This window comes from Trichomonas vaginalis, chromosome IV, assembly GCF_026262505.1.
Source record: "Trichomonas vaginalis G3 chromosome IV, whole genome shotgun sequence".
NCBI lineage: Eukaryota > Parabasalia > Trichomonadida > Trichomonadidae > Trichomonas > Trichomonas vaginalis.
In genome coordinates, this window is record NC_067206.1 from 6,052,757 (window position 1) to 6,070,164 (window position 17,408).

The following is a 17,408-nucleotide window of genomic DNA, read 5'->3' on the forward strand; positions in this document are numbered from 1 at the left end:
AATCATTAAAGGCGTCATTAATGAAAATCATTGATTTTAACTCATTCACGAATACATATAATTCATTCATTAATGTTTCATATGCTTCTAAAGAAGGTGAGCCAAAAACTATCGATAAAGCGGTGTATGAAATAAAAGCATCAACGACGAAATTGAATTCGTTAACTTTTGACGGTGATAGTTTCGTTAATGACATAACATCGGGGAAAACAATTTTAACGAAAGAATACTTAAAATCTCATGTTAGTGAGTTCGTTGAAATTGAAAAAGAAGGTGGAATTAAGTTCGATCCACTGAATTTCATTTTCAGCTTAGCGAATGCGGGTGTTAGTTTCGCTGAATGGACAACTATACAGAGTGAAATAAATGCAATATGGACGTTTTTGGGGTCAAAAGCGGGAATGGGTGAGCTTGTAAATGCTGCAAGAACATTAGGTGAAACAGGAAATTTTGTAGATGGTTTTAAAAGACTTGTTTCAAATGTTTTAACAAACACAAAGAAATTATTTAGATATACCGTACATAACGGACGGATTTTCGAACAGGTAGCAACAAACCCTCCGGTTATGGCTGCGTTGATGATGGTTAGAGATATAAAACCACGTAACGACGGGAACGAAGAACATGAACAACAGAGCCCAACGGGCTCAGAGCCACATAGTGGCGAGGATACTGGTCGGGTTATTCAAGACATTAAAAACGTGTATCCTGAAGTTATTGATTTATTTAGAGGAGTTAATGATTCAATTTCAAAACATTCTATAACCCTCGATGAAGAGAATAAATTAACAGATTATATATTCGTCATTATTGCAGAACTAATGAAGAGAATAAATGAAAAAGGAATTGGTGATATCATTAATGTCAGCGATGTAATGATGAAAAGAAATTTTGACTCATTATTTACAAAACCGAAAACAGAATATAGTCTTTATGACGTAATTACCGAATTAATGAAAAAGATTAATGATAATAAGAGTTCTGGCGGAAGAGTTGAATTAGAAGTGAATGATGTTAATAAGAAATTAGCCGAAAAAGCAGATAAAAACCACGTTCATTATATAACTTCAGACGAACAGATTATAACGGACTACCATGGATATTTAACACGAAGTGATGAAGCGAAGACAAAAAATGTTAATGAAAGAAGATATAAATACATTCGTGCTAAAGGTTATGACATAAGCTGTACTGTACAGTATGACACGGGTAAAGCACCAGAAGCATTTAGTTATAACGATGAAATTTATGCCTCTACTTTCTCTGTTAAAGGTGTATTAGTTGAACCAAGATTTACTTTGAGAGTTAAGTCAAAAATAACGTTTGAAGATGCTATTAAAAGTAAAGCTGACAAAGTTGAACTCGAAGCAATGAACAAAGTTTTGAAATCTCATAAACACAACATCTCCGATATAAATGAACTTCAAACTTCTTTAGACAGTAAAGCCGACAAGAACCATACACATAAATCCTTCACTACTGTTAGAGCAGACGACATAATATTGAACTATACCCTTGGTTCAAGTGCACCTTTAGAGAATCCGAGTACAAGCGTAAAAGATACACTAAACTCCTTAAATAACAAATGTATGAACATTGAAGGTCATGTCAGAAACTTTGAAACACATGAACTACCAGCAATGTTAGATAAGAAAGCAGATAAGAACCATACACATGATTTCTTCACAACTGTTGGTATAGAAAGTATTGAAGGAACGGTTGAAGAAACTGGTGGGGAGGGCGGAGCCCCGCCGCACGGGGATGCATTATATTGTAAACCTCCTAACTTTCCACAAGGTTTAACATCGGATGACGACATAACGACGATGAGAAACATTAGATGTAAAGATGTTTATGTCATGAAGGATGAACATAATATTAAATTCACTGCTCAAGATTTATATGATAAGAAAGCTGACAAGAACCATACACATAAATCCTTCACTACTGTTAGAGCAGACGACATAATATTGAACTTTGACCTTGGTTCAAGTGCACCATTAGAAAATCCAAGTACAAGCGTAAAAGATACTCTTAACAATTTAGATAAGAGTTGCAGGAATACCGAAGATCATGCCAGAAACTTTGAAGCATATGAACTACCAGCAATGTTAGATAAGAAAGCTGACAAAACTTATGTGGATGCAGAACTAACAAAGAAATTTTCGAAACCAGATACAATGACATTTACAACAGAAATTATAAATGGTGAACCATCAACTCCATTTGAATTTGTTAGAGGTCTTCAACCAGATACTTTTGAATTTTTTTGGATAATTCTATTGAACTAACATTACATTATAAAAGTGGAACAAATGCAACATTTCATCCGGGAGATACATTCCAAATGGTATTTAATGACATAAGTTCTTTAGAATATGTTTATAGAGTTATGAGCATATATGATTTAATATATCCTATAGGAGCTGTTTATACGTCTATGAATCCAATAAATCCAAACACTTTATTTGGTGGTAGATGGTATGAAATAGTTGACAGTTTTCCATTCTACACTAATACGCAGTCAATGAAGATGGGAGGTTCAAAGAAAATAGGTATTGAAAACCTTCCTTCACATATGCATAGGTTCAGTGGAAGAACATCTGTGGAAGGAAACCATTCACATTCAATAACAAAAAGAGGTTATACAAATCTTGCAGCGGGTTCGGATAGACAGGGAATGCATAGATATGATATTTCAACTGACCCAGTATTTAAGCACAGGTATTTTCTGTGGAACTGCAGGAAATCATACACATGTTGTAGCTGGTATTACAGACCCAGCAGGTAATGGAAAAGATTATATGCCTCCTTATATAACAATGCACGCTTGGATACGAGTTGGTTAAAATCTTTAACTTTACATAAATGAGCTTGAAAGAAGTATTCGAACAACATCCATGGAGGTCATTTAAGAAATTCAATGAAGCTGCAAAGAGTTGGGGATTTACTAACAGAGCTGAAGTGAAAAGGTTCTTTGACAAAAATGTTGTACATCAAACAAAAATAAACCCTTACGACTACTTTTTACCAATTTACTCCAACACTCCTGACGCATACCAATTTGACACTCTCATTCAAAGCAGAAAATGTGGTCATAAACCATTCCTCATCTTCATTAATGTTAACACTCGTAAAGCATATGCATATCCAATGAAAAATAAAGGAACTCGTGAAGTGTTAAGAGTTTTACAAAAGTTTGTAGCAGAACATAGCCCAAGTACTTTAACATCAGACCAAGACAGTGCATACCTCAGCAATGAAATCACAGATTTTCTCATTAAGCATAACATAACTCACTACACTACTGAAGACCATAACCATAACATACTCGGTATCATTAACCGCTTCATAAGAACGCTCAGAGATTTAAATCAAGAGCGAGACTTTACCGAAGAAACAATGAAACATTTCATCGAAGTTTACAATTCCTCAACACATTCTACAACAGGACATACACCAAATTCAATGACACAACAACAAGAAGAAAAGTATATACAAAAGAAACGAAGCCAAACACAAAATATCAGAAATTCAACACAATTTACCCTCATTCCTGGTACAAAAGTTCGTGTAGTTCTTGACGACAAACCGTTGACAAAGAAACGTTTAAGGTTAAGTAGAAACTATTATATCGTAGACTCTACACAAGGTAATGGATATCTTATAAAAGCTGCTGACGACTCCATAGCATTTTACCCTCGACATAAATTAGTTGAAAGTAGTAATGGCAAACTTGCTGAAACCATTGACGAAGCAAAGCGAGGAGTGGTTATTGAAATACTTGACTACAACATAAACGATGACACTTATAAAGTAAGATATGAAGGAGGCGTTGAAGATGTTATACCATCTAAGAACTTGAGAGAATCTAAACCAACTCATCTGGGACCATTAGAGCGGGAGTACTGGAAAGATAAAAACATGCCAGAAAGAATAAGAAATTCTTCTAAACTTTTTTCATTAGATGTAAAATCAGACATGAATGAGAACAGTCATGATATCATTAATGGTACCATTTATTTTTGTCATAAATTTACACCAAAAATAATGTTTAGGTGAAGAGGTGAGATGTCACCCGTTTTTTCACCTGTTTTCTCACCTCATGAATTTTCATGATTTCATCGTAGAAAACTCATGAAAACAATTTATTTTTAAAACAATATATTTTTTTTATTTTATTTGAAATGTACGCTGAGTTTGTTGGAGAAGACCGTTGGGAAACTTGTTTGTTAGATGAGAAATATGAAATTCACTGTTGTGAGTCATTTGAAGTCAGAAACAAAAAGACAAAAAGAGTTTTAAGCGAATGGGAGCGAAATGACGGATATGCTGATATGAAGATGGGTGGAAACACTATCTTAAACATGTTGTCATTGCAACTCATTTTATACTGAATCCTAACAATTTACCTTTTGTAGACCATATAAACCATATAAGAAACGACAATAGACTTGAAAACTTACGTTGGGTCACTTATTCTGAAAACAATAAGAACAAAGGCAAATTTGGAGATATTATATTCGAATTTGTCGACGAACTAGAAGATGAAACAATTGAAATTACAGACTATGGCAAGCATACGTTTGAGTTTTACTACTATAGCGAAGAACAAGACTCTTTCTACTTTTATACCGGCGTAAACTATAGGAAATTACAAGTATATTTACTAAGGCGGGCTATGCTTATGTAAACACTAGAGATACAGATGGAAAATACGTTCGAATACTTCTTAACAAATTCAAGAAGCTATATGGCATACCATTTTAAAACAATATATTTTTACATATATTAAATGCTTCAGGTTGAAAGAATACGGTGGAGCCAAAAGTGGCTCGACCTCAAAACAAACATTTTATGAGCTTACAAAGGGTGTTATGAATGAATTCAGCAACATACATCCTGACCTCGTTCATTTTGTTGCTAAATTCAATAAAAATAATGTTTAGGTGAAGAGGTGAGATGTCACCTGTTTTTTCACCTCTTTTTTCACCTCTTGAATTTTCATGAATTTTCCCGAAATAAAAAATAAAGTTAGTTTTATTTTTTTTATTTTTTTATTTTGTATAAAAGATATGATTTCAACAATCGGCACAACAACAATTCAAGCCGCGAACGGCGGGACTCTGTCCACAACAACAGCACCAAACTCGTTAGTCATGAATCCTACGTCAATGTTAGTAGAGATGAAAAACTTCATTCCTTCTTCATATACTTTTGAAACAAAAATCCAGAAGATAAAGCAAGAACTTTTAACAAGTAATTTAGACTGTAGTGCGAAAGATGAAACAAATGAACAGTATCTTTATGAAATGCAGGACATTATTGACCATTTGCCTAAACTACCTGAAATCCAACAACAAAAACTCACTATTCCTGAATTCGACGAAATTGAAGTGAAACCAACTGACTCAGTAGAAATAAAGAAGTTCATACGTAAAGTAAATTATGAATTCCTTGGTTTTCATTGCAACCATAAGGTTATGGACAAAGATTGCGACATGGTATATAAAAACATTTCTGACATATATAAATCTGAGGAGTTTAAGACCTACGATAACTTTGTTTCATTAGTTGCTGAATGTGTTTGGGAAATAAGAGATAAAGATAGAAGAGGTAAGGTATGGAATGAACAGATAAGACCCGCTATGTTTGAGATGAAGAAAACCATTGACGCCTTAGTTGTTTAGCAGGTAAGGTTTCAGAATATAACGCAAAGTTGAACCCACAATGTTCTAAATGTAAAGCAGCAATGAGGAAATATAACTACTCAGTCAAAGAGATAGAAAGAATGAGAAACGACTATGCAGACTTAAAGAAAGAAGCAGAAAAGCCAGCAGAAGATAAAATGAACATGTTAGAATTTCTGAACAAAAACTATCCAACAGCAGAAGATTTCCTTCTATCTGACGTCAAGAAGAAGTATAAAGAAACCTTCGGTATTGTTAAAACTTTTGACATACTGACAGAAGAAATAGAAGCTACGAAATTGTTTAGGATTTCAAATATACATCGTACAATTCATGTGAAACGCTTGTGAAAAAACTGGGGTGAAAAAAGAGGTGAAAAAACGGGTGACATCTCACCTCTTCACCTAAACATTATTTTTACTGAATTTAGCAACAAAATTCTGAGTAAAATAATTTTTAGGGCTTGTGTCAAACCGTTGAGTTTTCACAAAATTTAAAAAAATAACGTTTACCATGTGAAACGTTTATAAAATAACTAGGGTGAGAAAACAGGTGAAAAAACAGGTGAGATGTCACCTCTTCACCTAAATTATATTTTAGGTCAAAGCTTCCACGAGAGAAAAGATTCCTCATTCGCTAAGGATTCCAAAAATGAAAAAATCATTGATTTCGGCTGAGAAAAAACAGCAAAACCCTTCTTCCACGGGAACAAAGAAATAAAGAAGAAATAAAGTAAATTTTTTATTTATTCCCGTGGAAGATAGAGCACTTTTATGACACTTTTTATTCACGACAAACAAGACAAATAAAGAAAATAAGAAAATACGGCGCTGTCGCGGTTCGAACCACAGACCCTGACCCCTCCATAACACCACCTTAGACCACTGTGCTACGTAGCCTGTCGACATAAGATTTTATAAATTGCATATTTGACGTAAATTTATTTCCATCTAGCTTCCCACCGCATAAGATATTCATACGTGTTTGAAGTAGATGAGATAGATAAAGCTATAAAATTATTTGACGAAGTTGCTGAAAAATACATGTAAAGCGTTTATTTTTGGTCTTTTGTGAAAGTCAGGAAATAACGCTAATTTTATTTTATTTATTTTTTTATCCTGTATGTAAAGACAGATATGTCAACAACAGAGAACACAACAACTGCTATCGTTCATGAAGCCATAAATGAAGAATACGAGTACATACAATATAACAAACAGTTACGTCTCATTCGTTCAGTCAAAGATGACATGTACCAAATGCAAAGTATAATGAATGCTCTTCGTTCTACAAAGCAAGCATATCATTGGTTTGAAAACCAACAGACAAAAGAACTTTTAGAAGAATTTCCTCATATGATTGCTTCCCTCGGAAAACCGAGGGAAGAGATTCCGTACGAAAAATCGCAAGAATTTGGCTCCTGGTTTGAAAGGTTATTATGTTCATAGACTTTTAGTAAATGCTGTAGCAATGTGGGCTTCACCTCGTTATGCTTGTTATATTTTCATGATGTTAGATGAACTATATAAAGCAGAACGTGGAGAGATGGAAAAGAAACTTCAAGCAAAAGATGAAGTCATTGAATCCAAAGACAAAAGCATACAGAAAAGAATACCACGTTCAGTACCAAAAGGAAAGGAAAAGAGTTATAAGTATATGATTTACGCTGAAGAGATGGAAAATGAAGAAGACAGAGATATGGTTATGTTGCATTTATTGAATGAACTAAATATATTTTATGTCTGTAATTAATTAGGTAATGAAGTAGTGGATGAACTGCAGAAATATGTGTTATCGTTAATGTTTACGTCATGGTTTCAGGTTAGGCAGTTATGACTTATTTTTGAAGAACTAAAGGTGTCACTATGTCACTCAGTGTCACTCGGTTATTTAACTTCTCTGAAAAAATGAGACAACATGACATTTTGACAACATAGTGGGAAATGAGGAAGGCAGTTATGACTTATTTTTGAAGAACTAAAGGTGTCACTATGTCACTCAGTGTCACTCGGTTATTTAACTTCTCTGAAAAAATGAGACAACATGACATTTTGACAACATTTACGAAAATATGATGCAGTCCAAAAATAAAGTTAGTTTTAAAATTATTTTTATTTTTTTATTTCTATATAAATGACAGCAACAAACAACAGCAACAACAACAGCAACAACAACAGCAACTTGATCATTTCTGATGAAAAAGTTATTGATTCATTAGTTGAGGAATTAGTTGTGGCAGAAACTAAAGCCCTCAACGAAAGAATTGGTGAAAACAAGATTGATTTACATAACTACCTCAAACATGATGGAGGAAGAGGAAGGAAAACTGGTGTGGCTTTATTAGTAAATAAAATTTCAAATTTAACGATTATAGATGTTGATATCAATAAATCATACAATGATGAACTTAAAAAACAGTTAGAAAAGATATTTTATCAAAACTTTCGGATAAAGATGTTATCGTTAAAACCGCTTCAGGAGGTCTTCACATTTATTGCAACACTAATTTCTTCTATGCAGTTTCGAACAGAATGATTAAATGTTATTCCTGCAATGATTATGATATTGATATCATGACTTCTATTGATGATTCAAAGCGTTCTTTAGTGGTTATGGCTGATTCAAGAGTTCGCAAGAATGCAACAGAACCAATCAAAACATACTCATTCATTCGTGGAAGTTATGATTCAACATTAACTAGAACAGTGAATGATATATTAAATGATTTGAATATTAAGGTAAGAGTTGAACAGAAGAACGAAGAAATAAAGACTATCATGAATGAAAACAAAGATGTAAACATTGACGATAAACTTGCCCAGAGCATAGTCGATGGTATTAGTGATTTTGAAGTACATAATGACGGTGGAAACATGAATTTAGAAAAAGAAATAACATTATTCACACTGTTTCAAGCTATTAATTCGTTACCTAATCATTTGATTAATGAAGCATACGATAACGTTTATAACTTCTGCAATTTAACAGAAAATGCAAAAAGTAATTTTGAAAAAGCACGTAGTAGATATGCACATTTAATGACTTCTCCATTTGTTTTGGTGAAGATTCTAAAACTATATCAAAAGGAATATTATGATGAATATGTTTTACCTTTATTACGTAAGCCAAAAATAACATTTGATATCAAACTTGATGACTTGTTTTTGATAACAGATATTAGACGCAAGGCTGAAAATCATCAGTATAAAAACAGTTCTGAAGTAATTGAGGATTTATCACGTGTAATTCGTTTTGTAGATTGTGGAAACAAATATTTCATTCAGAAAGATTACAACATACACGACAAAATGAATCAAATATCATTTGTTCTTCAGTCAAACATGAAAGAGTCACTTAAAATGATTAAATTATTTAAAGAAGAAGGTAAAACAATAACAGCATGGGATGTACTACTAAATCAATTGTCTTCATTAACCGTTAAGGGTGTTTGCTTTAAATCTGATTCTCCAGATGTTTTCTCAACGTTTCAAGGTTATAAATACAACATTCTCGAAAAACCAGATTACTCAAAAATTGAGATGTTTATGAATTTCATTAAAGAAGCCATTTGTGATAATAACGATGAAGTGTATAAATACCTTCTCGGCTGGATTGCATCAATGATTCAACATCCTGGAATCAAGAATGAAACAGCAATTATTTTGAAAGGACTTCAGGGAACAGGTAAAAACAGATTTACAGATATTATTTCTGAACTTCTCGCTGGTTATTCATGTAAAAACATTACTGAAATAGGTGAGCTAACGGGTAATTTCAACTCAGTTGTTGAAAATAAAATGTTTCTTGTACTTAATGAACTCAAGAATGTTGGTGAAGATAGACTCGCAAACTTCAACGCTTTGAAATCAATTATTACGGATAATGAGATTAGAATTAATGAAAAGAATCAACCCAGAAGAACAGCACAGAACGTTGCAAACTTCATTTTCGTAACTAATAACGTCTACCCTGTCAAAATTGAAGTTGGAGACAGAAGATACGTAGTTTTAAGGGTTAATGGTAAATTTAAGGGTCAATTTGATTACTTCAAGAATTTAATGGATTCATGCACTAAGGAATTTTATGATAATTTACTGACGTATTTCCTCAATTACGACCTTTCATCATTTAATGTACGAATCATACCGATGACTGAAGCCAAACAAGATTTAATAGAATTATCAACAAATCCTTTAGATGTATGGATAAATACACATTATGATGAATTGTGTGCAGGTATGACATGTAAAAATGCTCTATTCTGCAAACCATCAGACATGAAAGACAAAAACTTTCAAATGAGTATTAAGGATAAATGTGATAAGAAACAGAGAAGAATAGATGGTAAACAGACATGGTATTATGTTTTGAAAGAAGAAATGAAAGGATTATATAAACAGGTTGAACCAAACGATAATGAGGAATCATTTACTGACGATGAAATACCTGTAAATGAAGCTTTATAAAGTATGACTGGAATTTATTTTTGCATTAATCCTGTTGTGATGTCAAAATGTCATGTTGTCTCATTTTTTCAGAGAAGTTAAATAACCGAGTGACACTGAGTGACGTAGTGACACCTTCAGTTCTTCAAAAATAATTAATTATCGAATAACCCACTATGTTGTCAAAATGTCATGTTGTCTCATTTTTTCAGAGAAGTTAAATAACCGAGTGACACTGAGTGACGTAGTGACACCTTCAGTTCTTCAAAAATAAGTCATAACTACCTTCTTCTTTCAGTTGTGCAAGAAACTCACGTAAAGGCTGTAAAGTTTGTACTTCAATGTTGAATTTTTTCTCGAACATCTCATTAAATGAAATCATACATTGTTGCAATGTTGTATCATCTTTAAAGTATTTGTATATGTGAATGTTTTGGGCGCTTAAAGACTGTTCGTCATTTTCTATCTCGACTTGAAGTATAAAGTCAACTTTCCTAAATGCACGTGTTATATACATAGATGTTATGCCAATGTACTTCTCTTCATTTATGTTCACAATCCAGTCTGTTGGAAACTTAAACGTTACTCTGTTCCCCTTTATTTTGACGTCAGGGTTTTCACTACTGAACGCAACAGATAAAGGTATTTGTCTATACATTTAGTTCGGATAAAAATAAACCATTTACTCTTTCTTTGCTTCAGCTTCTTTAGCTTTTGCTTCAGCTTCTTCTCTAGCTTTCTTTGCCAGCAAACGTGGGTTCTTTTGTCTTCCAGCAGCTAATGCAGCTAGTTGTTTTTCACTAAGTTTTCTCTTTGGTCTCTCTGGCTTTTGTTCTTGTTTTTGTTCCTTCAGTTCGGATAAAATTTGCTCGCGAATTTCTTTCTTCAATGCTTCAACATCTATGACACCTTGGGTCTTGTCCGTAGGGCTTGTCTGAGTCATTTGACTGCAGATAAAAAACTAAATTAAAACTTTAACCGATGTAAAATGAGCTTGTCAAAATCAGAACGAGAGTCTATTATATTAAATGACGCCAGAGGAATACAACATCCTTTCTATTATGTAAGTCAGAGTAAAGATGGTAAAATATATGTAAGAAAAAGAAAGGTTCCATTAGCGAATACAGAGAGCGACAACATTAAGGTGCATGGCAAGGGTGAAGTCCACGAAGCCCATATAAAACCTTCTGTTCAAACTGAAAAGTCAATAGAACAAGAAGAAAAGAAGCCAGATGTTCTTTCAATAACGAACCAAGAGCTTATTGCAAAGTTCGTGAATTTCATTGAAAAGCAAACCGAGTCAAAGAACCCTGACCCGCCAGTGAAAGAAGTCGAGACAAAAGAGAATGTACAGTTCATTGAAAATGTCAAGAAACAACTTCCACCACGAATGCCAAGAAGAAGAGTGAGAATAATGAAGTAAATAGATATTTTTATCCGAAGTAAATACATGCAGAACGAACAGCTAAACGAATTTACTCCAGCAGAGCATATTCATCAGATTCGCTCATATTTCGATATCATAGACAATGCAGTTCAAATTGGTGACACTAATAGAAAATATTCTGACGCAAAGATTCCATCACAACCTGGAACTGCTAAAGATAACACATGGGTAACATTCAATCTCTCACCTCCTGGTGAAAATATGTTGGACCTTTACAATACATTCATTACGTATAAAATGGAAGGTCAATTTATTGTAGATAAAGAAATTGGTTCAGGTTCCAATAAAACAAACCCACCAGGATTTTGGATTGGTTTCGATGACGCTTTCTATGCAGTTGCTGGATATCAAATCCTTGCAAATGGTCGTATCGTATATTCTCAAGACAACGCAAGAGAAGAAGCATATATAACTTCAAACTCACAAACTACCGAACAAATAAAGAAAGTCGATGTTTTCTCAAAGACTCGACATGAAGATGTATGGAGTCATTCGGGAACATGCAGAACAGGACAAATTGTTAGTGGTCCAATTACAGCAGGAAAATCATTTGATTTTAAGCTTCGTTTAAGAATTCCTGTTAGAAGATTCCTTCCATTAGAAGCTATAAGATTTATTCCTGCATTTGCTGGTAACATTCAGCTTAAAGTAAAGTTCAGTAGCGACGCCTTACAATGCACATCTATATCTGTAAATGATATCATTGCTTTCAATCCAACTCTTAAAGTTGCATTTGCTTCAGATTCAAATCCACCGACAAATAAATTTGTTCCATGGAATGAACCATTCACTATGATAACGAAGGCAGTAGAAGCTAGTGGAACAGTTACTATTACAACTGTAAACCAGCAACTATTTCGAACAAAGATGGATTTTAATGAATGTTTCATTCATCCAAAGTCATTCTCTTTAGACCCTAACATTTATACAGAACTTGTAGAACATTATACAAACGAGGCTTTATGTTTTCCTGTTAAAGTTATGGATTGGATTCCTATGGACGGTTCATTCTCAAAGAATACAGATAGTTCAAGTGCAACATTTACAGCAGCTTATACGCCTATTAATGTTAAAAGTATTTGGGCACTATTTAGAAAGAAAGACAACTATTATGTTAATTTTGGAAACCCTAAGTTTAAATATCTTCAGCTTTCCATGGGAGCTTATGGAAATATACCTGCAGAACCTGAAAAATCATATGACCTGTATTTTATGAAATGGTTGCGAACGCTTGCAATACAAACAATGATATGATAGGATTTAATGAAGATGTTATGAGGTCATTGGTGGATGATGGTAGTGTGGAACATAAATGGGATAGCTATGACAACACACATTTCTTATGTGGTTTTCCAACAGAAGTGGACTTTTGCTTCCAGCAAGGTCAAACATCTACTGCTCCAATAACATACAAATTGTCTGTTAAAGGACCTATTGAACTAGCAACTGAAAATGTACCAAAGCCACTTATTGGATTTATGAGGGATTGTTGCTTTGCCATTCAGGTGCGTGCTAATGGAATCCCCATAATAAGATTAGATGACTATAACTTAGCTACGGACGACAGTGAGGAATAAAGGATGAACGTTTATTTTTAAAGCTTATAAATGAGTTCTTCATCAAGCTCTCGCGAACCTTCACCATCTATGAAACAAACTTTACCAAACGATTATGGAGCACCTATTGAATATTTCTTACGAGCTGCACAATGGCAAAGAGCAGTCTCACCAAGGTTAGGTGTTCCACCAGCTCCTGTCAAAAATAGCATTTGGTCAAGTCCTTATATAAGATATGGTCTCCCACTAGGTTTGCTAGCTACAGCAGGAGCAGTTATGATGTTGAAAAGAAATAAAGCAAATGTTGTAAATAATACTGAAGTAGCTGAAGTTAAACAAACTCCAACACCTTCACAAGCAAAACCTTCAATGACTCCTGAACCTATGGAAGTACAAACTCCTGTTCAAAAGTCAACTCCTAAACCGACTCCAACATTTAAACCAGAACCCACGCCTCAAATAAATCGTAAAACTCCTGCGTTTCCTTACTGAAAAATAACGTTATTTTTATTTAATATTAAAATTTTTTATTGATTGAAATGACGACTAAAGTCACTGAAGCAATGAAACAAAAGTTTTTGGTAGAATACATTAAATCAGGAGCGGTTCCAGAAGGTTTTTACGTTCATACTATGAAGGATGGTAGAGTTCAGTTTAGAAAGATAAAGCAACCATTAGATAGAGAAGGTATATTAAGGAAGATTAAACTTCATGAGGACAACATTGCTGAACTTAAGAAGAAGTTAGAAGAGTTGGAGAAAGGAAGAGAGTTATAAAGTAATGAATTCAAGTGGGTGAGAAAACAGGTGAAAAAACAGGTGACATCTCACCACTTCACCTAAATTTATTTTTGTGCTATGTTTTCATACGTGTGAGGGTGGTGATATCATTAATTTTTAAGTTTATTTTTATATAAATGACAAAACAAAAATATAACATATCTACTCAACAGGAATGAGACCCTTACTGACTATGTATTCGTTTAATGCTTGATGAAAACAATGGTACATATTATCGTATGGGTATACACAGCGTCTGTTTCCATCGTCGTCGTATATGTAGAGCTCAAATCCAGTCCAACCTTCTTTTGTACAATATGTAGCTTTATTTAAGTATGCATTTATGTAGATAAGGCAATTTTCTTCATCGCTCCAGAAATAATTTTTGTTCTTTGTTGAAATAGTTTTCGTTCCTCTGCGACCATAAGGAATGTATGCAATGAACTTTGCATCATAAGGGATTGTAATATATTCAGGGTTTCTTTCATCGTCAATGGGTCTGTCTTTGTTAAAATGCATGTTTCTCAGTTTTACTTGAGTTTTGAATAGTTCACGGAAACGTTCTGGGAAAGAGTCATAGTAAATGTAGTCGGACATGTCTTTGTAATGAAATAAAAAATTTAAAAAAATAAAAATAAGGTTATTTTTTATTTAGTGAGGACGGTAGTGAGGACGGTAGTGAAGTCGTTAGTGAAGTCATTAGTGAAGTCGTTTATGTGTCAGATAGTTTTGTAAATATTTAAGGTTAAGTTGGTGTTATGGTTGTGTTGTAAAATATACGTTACTGGTTTCGTAAAGTGTCAAAACCGCTAAGTTGTGTACGGAGGCGCGCAGTGCCACAGTACACGACTTAACCATACTAACTTTCTTAAATATCCAATTTGCTCCTTTCTTCATTGTTTCCCAAACTTTATGCGCTCCTCTTTTTACTCTATCCCACAGTTTCTTAAAGAATCCTGCAGCCATAGTTGATTATTTCATTAAAATTAAAAATTCATTTTCATCTTTTAATTTTGATTTTTTATTTATTAATAAATGACGACTAACTATTTGGTGCCAAACACTAAACCGATTAATGGAAATGTGTTTCATTCATTCGAAAAGATAAATGAAATATTCGCAAAGAATGACGGTAGAAGATATTATAGAGAACTTGAAAGTTCATGCTATGACTCTGATGCTCCATATTTTGATGATAAACAAACTCATTTAAGAATTACAAATCCGGCTCATGATGTGAATCAATTAGGTGACACATATATTAAACGCAAAGTTAAAGCAACTCTAGTTTCAAATAAAGCTTTCACATGTGATGCCGCTTTTAAATGCATGCGTTTATTCGTTGGTTACAATGTTATATACGAAAACGATAAAAACAGTTTGACAGAAAAGTGACAACTTTACGTGTCAAAAATATAAAAAGTGATATTTTATTCATCATTATCTTCTTCATAATTTATTTCATATTCTTCGTCTTACCAACAAAAGATGGGAATGTGAACAATTGCGGGCAATTTTTAGCCATTTTGGCTTGGAACTAGAGCCTGCGAGGTACATGGATAGTATCAGTACCTCACAGGCTCTAGTTCTCTATATGACGCCGAGAAATTTTGGTGAAATGTGGTCGCATTTCACCAAAATTTTTTCGGCGCCATAGGATGAATTGGAGGGTGAGAGATATTATTTCATACAATACTACTCTCACCCTCCAATTCCCAGCCAAAATGGCTAAAAATTGCCCGCAATGTGAACAATTGCGGGCAATTTTTAGCCATTTTGGCTTGGAACTAGAGCCTGCGAGGTACATGGATAGTATCAGTACCTCACAGGCTCTAGTTCTCTATATGGCGCGAGAAATTTTGGTGAAATGTGGTCGCATTTCACCAAAATTTTTTCGGCGCCATAGGATGAATTGGAGGGTGAGAGATATTATTCATACAATACTACTCTCACCCTCCAATTCCCAGCCAAAATGGCTAAAAATTGCCCGCAATGTGAACAATTGCGGGCAATTTTTAGCCATTTTGGCTTGGAACTAGAGCCTGCGAGGTACATGGATAGTATCAGTACCTCACAGGCTCTAGTTCTCTATATGGCGCCGAGAAATTTTGGTGAAATGTGGTCGCATTTCACCAAAATTTTTTCGGCGCCATAGGATGAATTGGAGGGTGAGAGATATTATTTCATACAATACTACTCTCACCCTCCAATTCCCAGCCAAAATGGCTAAAAAATTGCCCGCAATGTGAACAATTGCGGGCAATTTTTAGCCATTTTGGCTTGGAACTAGAGCCTGCGAGGTACATGGATAGTATCAGTACCTCACAGGCTCTAGTTCTCTATATGGCGCCGAGAAATTTTGGTGAAATGTGGTCGCATTTCACCAAAATTTTTTCGGCGCCATAGGATGAATTGGAGGGTGAGAGATATTATTTCATACAATACTACTCTCACCCTCCAATTCCCAGCCAAAATGGCTAAAAATTGCCCGCAATGTGAACAATTGCGGGCAATTTTTAGCCATTTTGGCTTGGAACTAGAGCCTGCGAGGTACATGGATAGTATCAGTACCTCACAGGCTCTAGTTCTCTATATGGCGCCGAGAAATTTTGGTGAAATGTGGTCGCATTTCACCAAAATTTTTTCGGCGCCATAGGATGAATTGGAGGGTGAGAGATATTATTTCATACAATACTACTCTCACCCTCCAATTCCCAGCCAAAATGGCTAAAAATTGCCCGCAATGTGAACAATTGCGGGCAATTTTTAGCCATTTGGCTTGGAACTAGAGCCTGCGAGGTACATGGATAGTATCAGTACCTCACAGGCTCTAGTTCTCTATATGGCGCCGAGAAATTTTGGTGAAATGTGGTCGCATTTCACCAAAATTTTTTCGGCGCCATAGGATGAATTGGAGGGTGAGAGATATTATTTCATACAATACTACTCTCACCCTCAATTTTAATTACTTAAACTCATTCTATTTTTTTGACATGTAAATGTCACTTTTACTGAGATCTGACACAATGTCAGATCTCTTTTTTTCGTATATAAGAACAAATCATCAAATCAAAGCTTTAAACAATTAGAAGTAGAAACCGAAAGAGGTGATGCCGGTTATCTTCAAATGGATTGCGCCCGTGAATCTTTCGCATTTGCAACATATAAACCAAAATCAGAAAGGAAAGTTAAAAAGTTTGTTCATTCGTTATATAATAATGTTCAAAAATATGATAACTCAGTATGTGGTAAATATATTGACCCTTTAGAAGTTTTCAAAACGCAAATGAAGAAGTTGATATCACTTTTGATATGATTATTCCGGTAAATGATTTGTTAGCATTTCAGGCGTTCGATGATTATCCTAAATCATTTGGTGAAATCATTCTTAAATATTATGTTTTCAGGGATACTTTAGTATTTTGTCAGGTTGACCCGTTAAGAGTTGCTGATTTACAAAATTACGTTTATGAAAAGATAACTGATGAAAA

The 17,408-nt window shown here is 34.2% G+C and overlaps 10 protein-coding genes and 4 pseudogenes across 14 annotated transcripts, besides 9 other annotated features; 11 read left to right on the forward strand and 3 right to left on the reverse strand.

Annotated features, from left to right (window-relative positions):
* Positions 1–14,782: part of a mobile genetic element that runs on past the window's edge.
* On the forward strand, positions 402–872 carry TVAGG3_0039060 (uncharacterized protein; the record flags this gene model as incomplete). Its single annotated transcript, XM_051220680.1, has 1 exon — positions 402–872. A coding segment is annotated over one exon (471 nt), but the record flags the coding sequence as incomplete, so codon positions are not given.
* Positions 954–2,380, forward strand: TVAGG3_0039070 (annotated as a pseudogene). The gene has a single exon. A coding segment is annotated over exon 1 (1,427 nt).
* TVAGG3_0039080 lies at positions 4,188–4,650 on the forward strand (annotated as a pseudogene). The gene has a single exon. A coding segment is annotated over exon 1 (463 nt).
* Positions 5,313–6,040, forward strand: TVAGG3_0039090 (annotated as a pseudogene). Its single transcript has one exon. A coding segment is annotated over exon 1 (728 nt).
* Positions 7,046–7,442, forward strand: TVAGG3_0039100 (annotated as a pseudogene). Its single transcript has one exon. A coding segment is annotated over exon 1 (397 nt).
* On the forward strand, positions 8,264–9,136 carry TVAGG3_0039110 (uncharacterized protein; the record flags this gene model as incomplete). Its single annotated transcript, XM_051220681.1, has 1 exon — positions 8,264–9,136. A coding segment is annotated over one exon (873 nt), but the record flags the coding sequence as incomplete, so codon positions are not given.
* TVAGG3_0039120 (uncharacterized protein) lies at positions 9,749–10,156 on the forward strand (the record flags this gene model as incomplete). Its single annotated transcript, XM_051220682.1, has 1 exon — positions 9,749–10,156. The coding sequence occupies one exon, from the start codon at positions 9,749–9,751 to the stop codon at positions 10,154–10,156; it is 408 nt and encodes a 135-aa protein (XP_051105668.1).
* On the reverse strand, positions 10,392–10,793 carry TVAGG3_0039130 (uncharacterized protein; the record flags this gene model as incomplete). Its single annotated transcript, XM_051220683.1, has 1 exon — positions 10,392–10,793. One exon carries the CDS (start codon positions 10,791–10,793, stop codon positions 10,392–10,394), a length of 402 nt encoding a protein of 133 aa, XP_051105669.1.
* TVAGG3_0039140 (uncharacterized protein) lies at positions 10,818–11,078 on the reverse strand (the record flags this gene model as incomplete). Its single annotated transcript, XM_051220684.1, has 1 exon — positions 10,818–11,078. One exon carries the CDS (start codon positions 11,076–11,078, stop codon positions 10,818–10,820), a length of 261 nt encoding a protein of 86 aa, XP_051105670.1.
* TVAGG3_0039150 (uncharacterized protein) lies at positions 11,124–11,558 on the forward strand (the record flags this gene model as incomplete). Its single annotated transcript, XM_051220685.1, has 1 exon — positions 11,124–11,558. The coding sequence occupies one exon, from the start codon at positions 11,124–11,126 to the stop codon at positions 11,556–11,558; it is 435 nt and encodes a 144-aa protein (XP_051105671.1).
* Positions 11,586–12,465, forward strand: TVAGG3_0039160 (uncharacterized protein; the record flags this gene model as incomplete). Its single annotated transcript, XM_051220686.1, has 1 exon — positions 11,586–12,465. A coding segment is annotated over one exon (880 nt), but the record flags the coding sequence as incomplete, so codon positions are not given.
* Positions 13,190–13,630, forward strand: TVAGG3_0039170 (repellent protein 1 family; the record flags this gene model as incomplete). The annotated part of the gene is made up of 1 exon (XM_051220687.1): positions 13,190–13,630. The coding sequence occupies one exon, from the start codon at positions 13,190–13,192 to the stop codon at positions 13,628–13,630; it is 441 nt and encodes a 146-aa protein (XP_051105673.1).
* On the forward strand, positions 13,678–13,914 carry TVAGG3_0039180 (uncharacterized protein; the record flags this gene model as incomplete). The annotated part of the gene is made up of 1 exon (XM_051220688.1): positions 13,678–13,914. One exon carries the CDS (start codon positions 13,678–13,680, stop codon positions 13,912–13,914), a length of 237 nt encoding a protein of 78 aa, XP_051105674.1.
* Positions 13,915–14,079: a terminal%2Cinverted (terminal inverted repeat of Maverick-2 transposon ID:TVAGG3_0038980).
* Positions 14,080–14,514, reverse strand: TVAGG3_0039190 (uncharacterized protein; the record flags this gene model as incomplete). The annotated part of the gene is made up of 1 exon (XM_051220689.1): positions 14,080–14,514. The coding sequence occupies one exon, from the start codon at positions 14,512–14,514 to the stop codon at positions 14,080–14,082; it is 435 nt and encodes a 144-aa protein (XP_051105675.1).
* A 486-nt stretch (positions 14,783–15,268) lies between the features above and the next one.
* Positions 15,269–15,331: a mobile genetic element.
* Positions 15,332–15,451: 120 nt separating this feature from the next.
* Positions 15,452–15,560: a mobile genetic element.
* Positions 15,561–15,701: 141 nt separating this feature from the next.
* Positions 15,702–15,809: a mobile genetic element.
* A 140-nt stretch (positions 15,810–15,949) lies between these two features.
* Positions 15,950–16,058: a mobile genetic element.
* Positions 16,059–16,200: 142 nt separating this feature from the next.
* Positions 16,201–16,309: a mobile genetic element.
* A 141-nt stretch (positions 16,310–16,450) lies between these two features.
* Positions 16,451–16,559: a mobile genetic element.
* A 140-nt stretch (positions 16,560–16,699) lies between these two features.
* Positions 16,700–16,808: a mobile genetic element.
* The last annotated feature ends 600 nt before the right edge of the window (positions 16,809–17,408 follow it).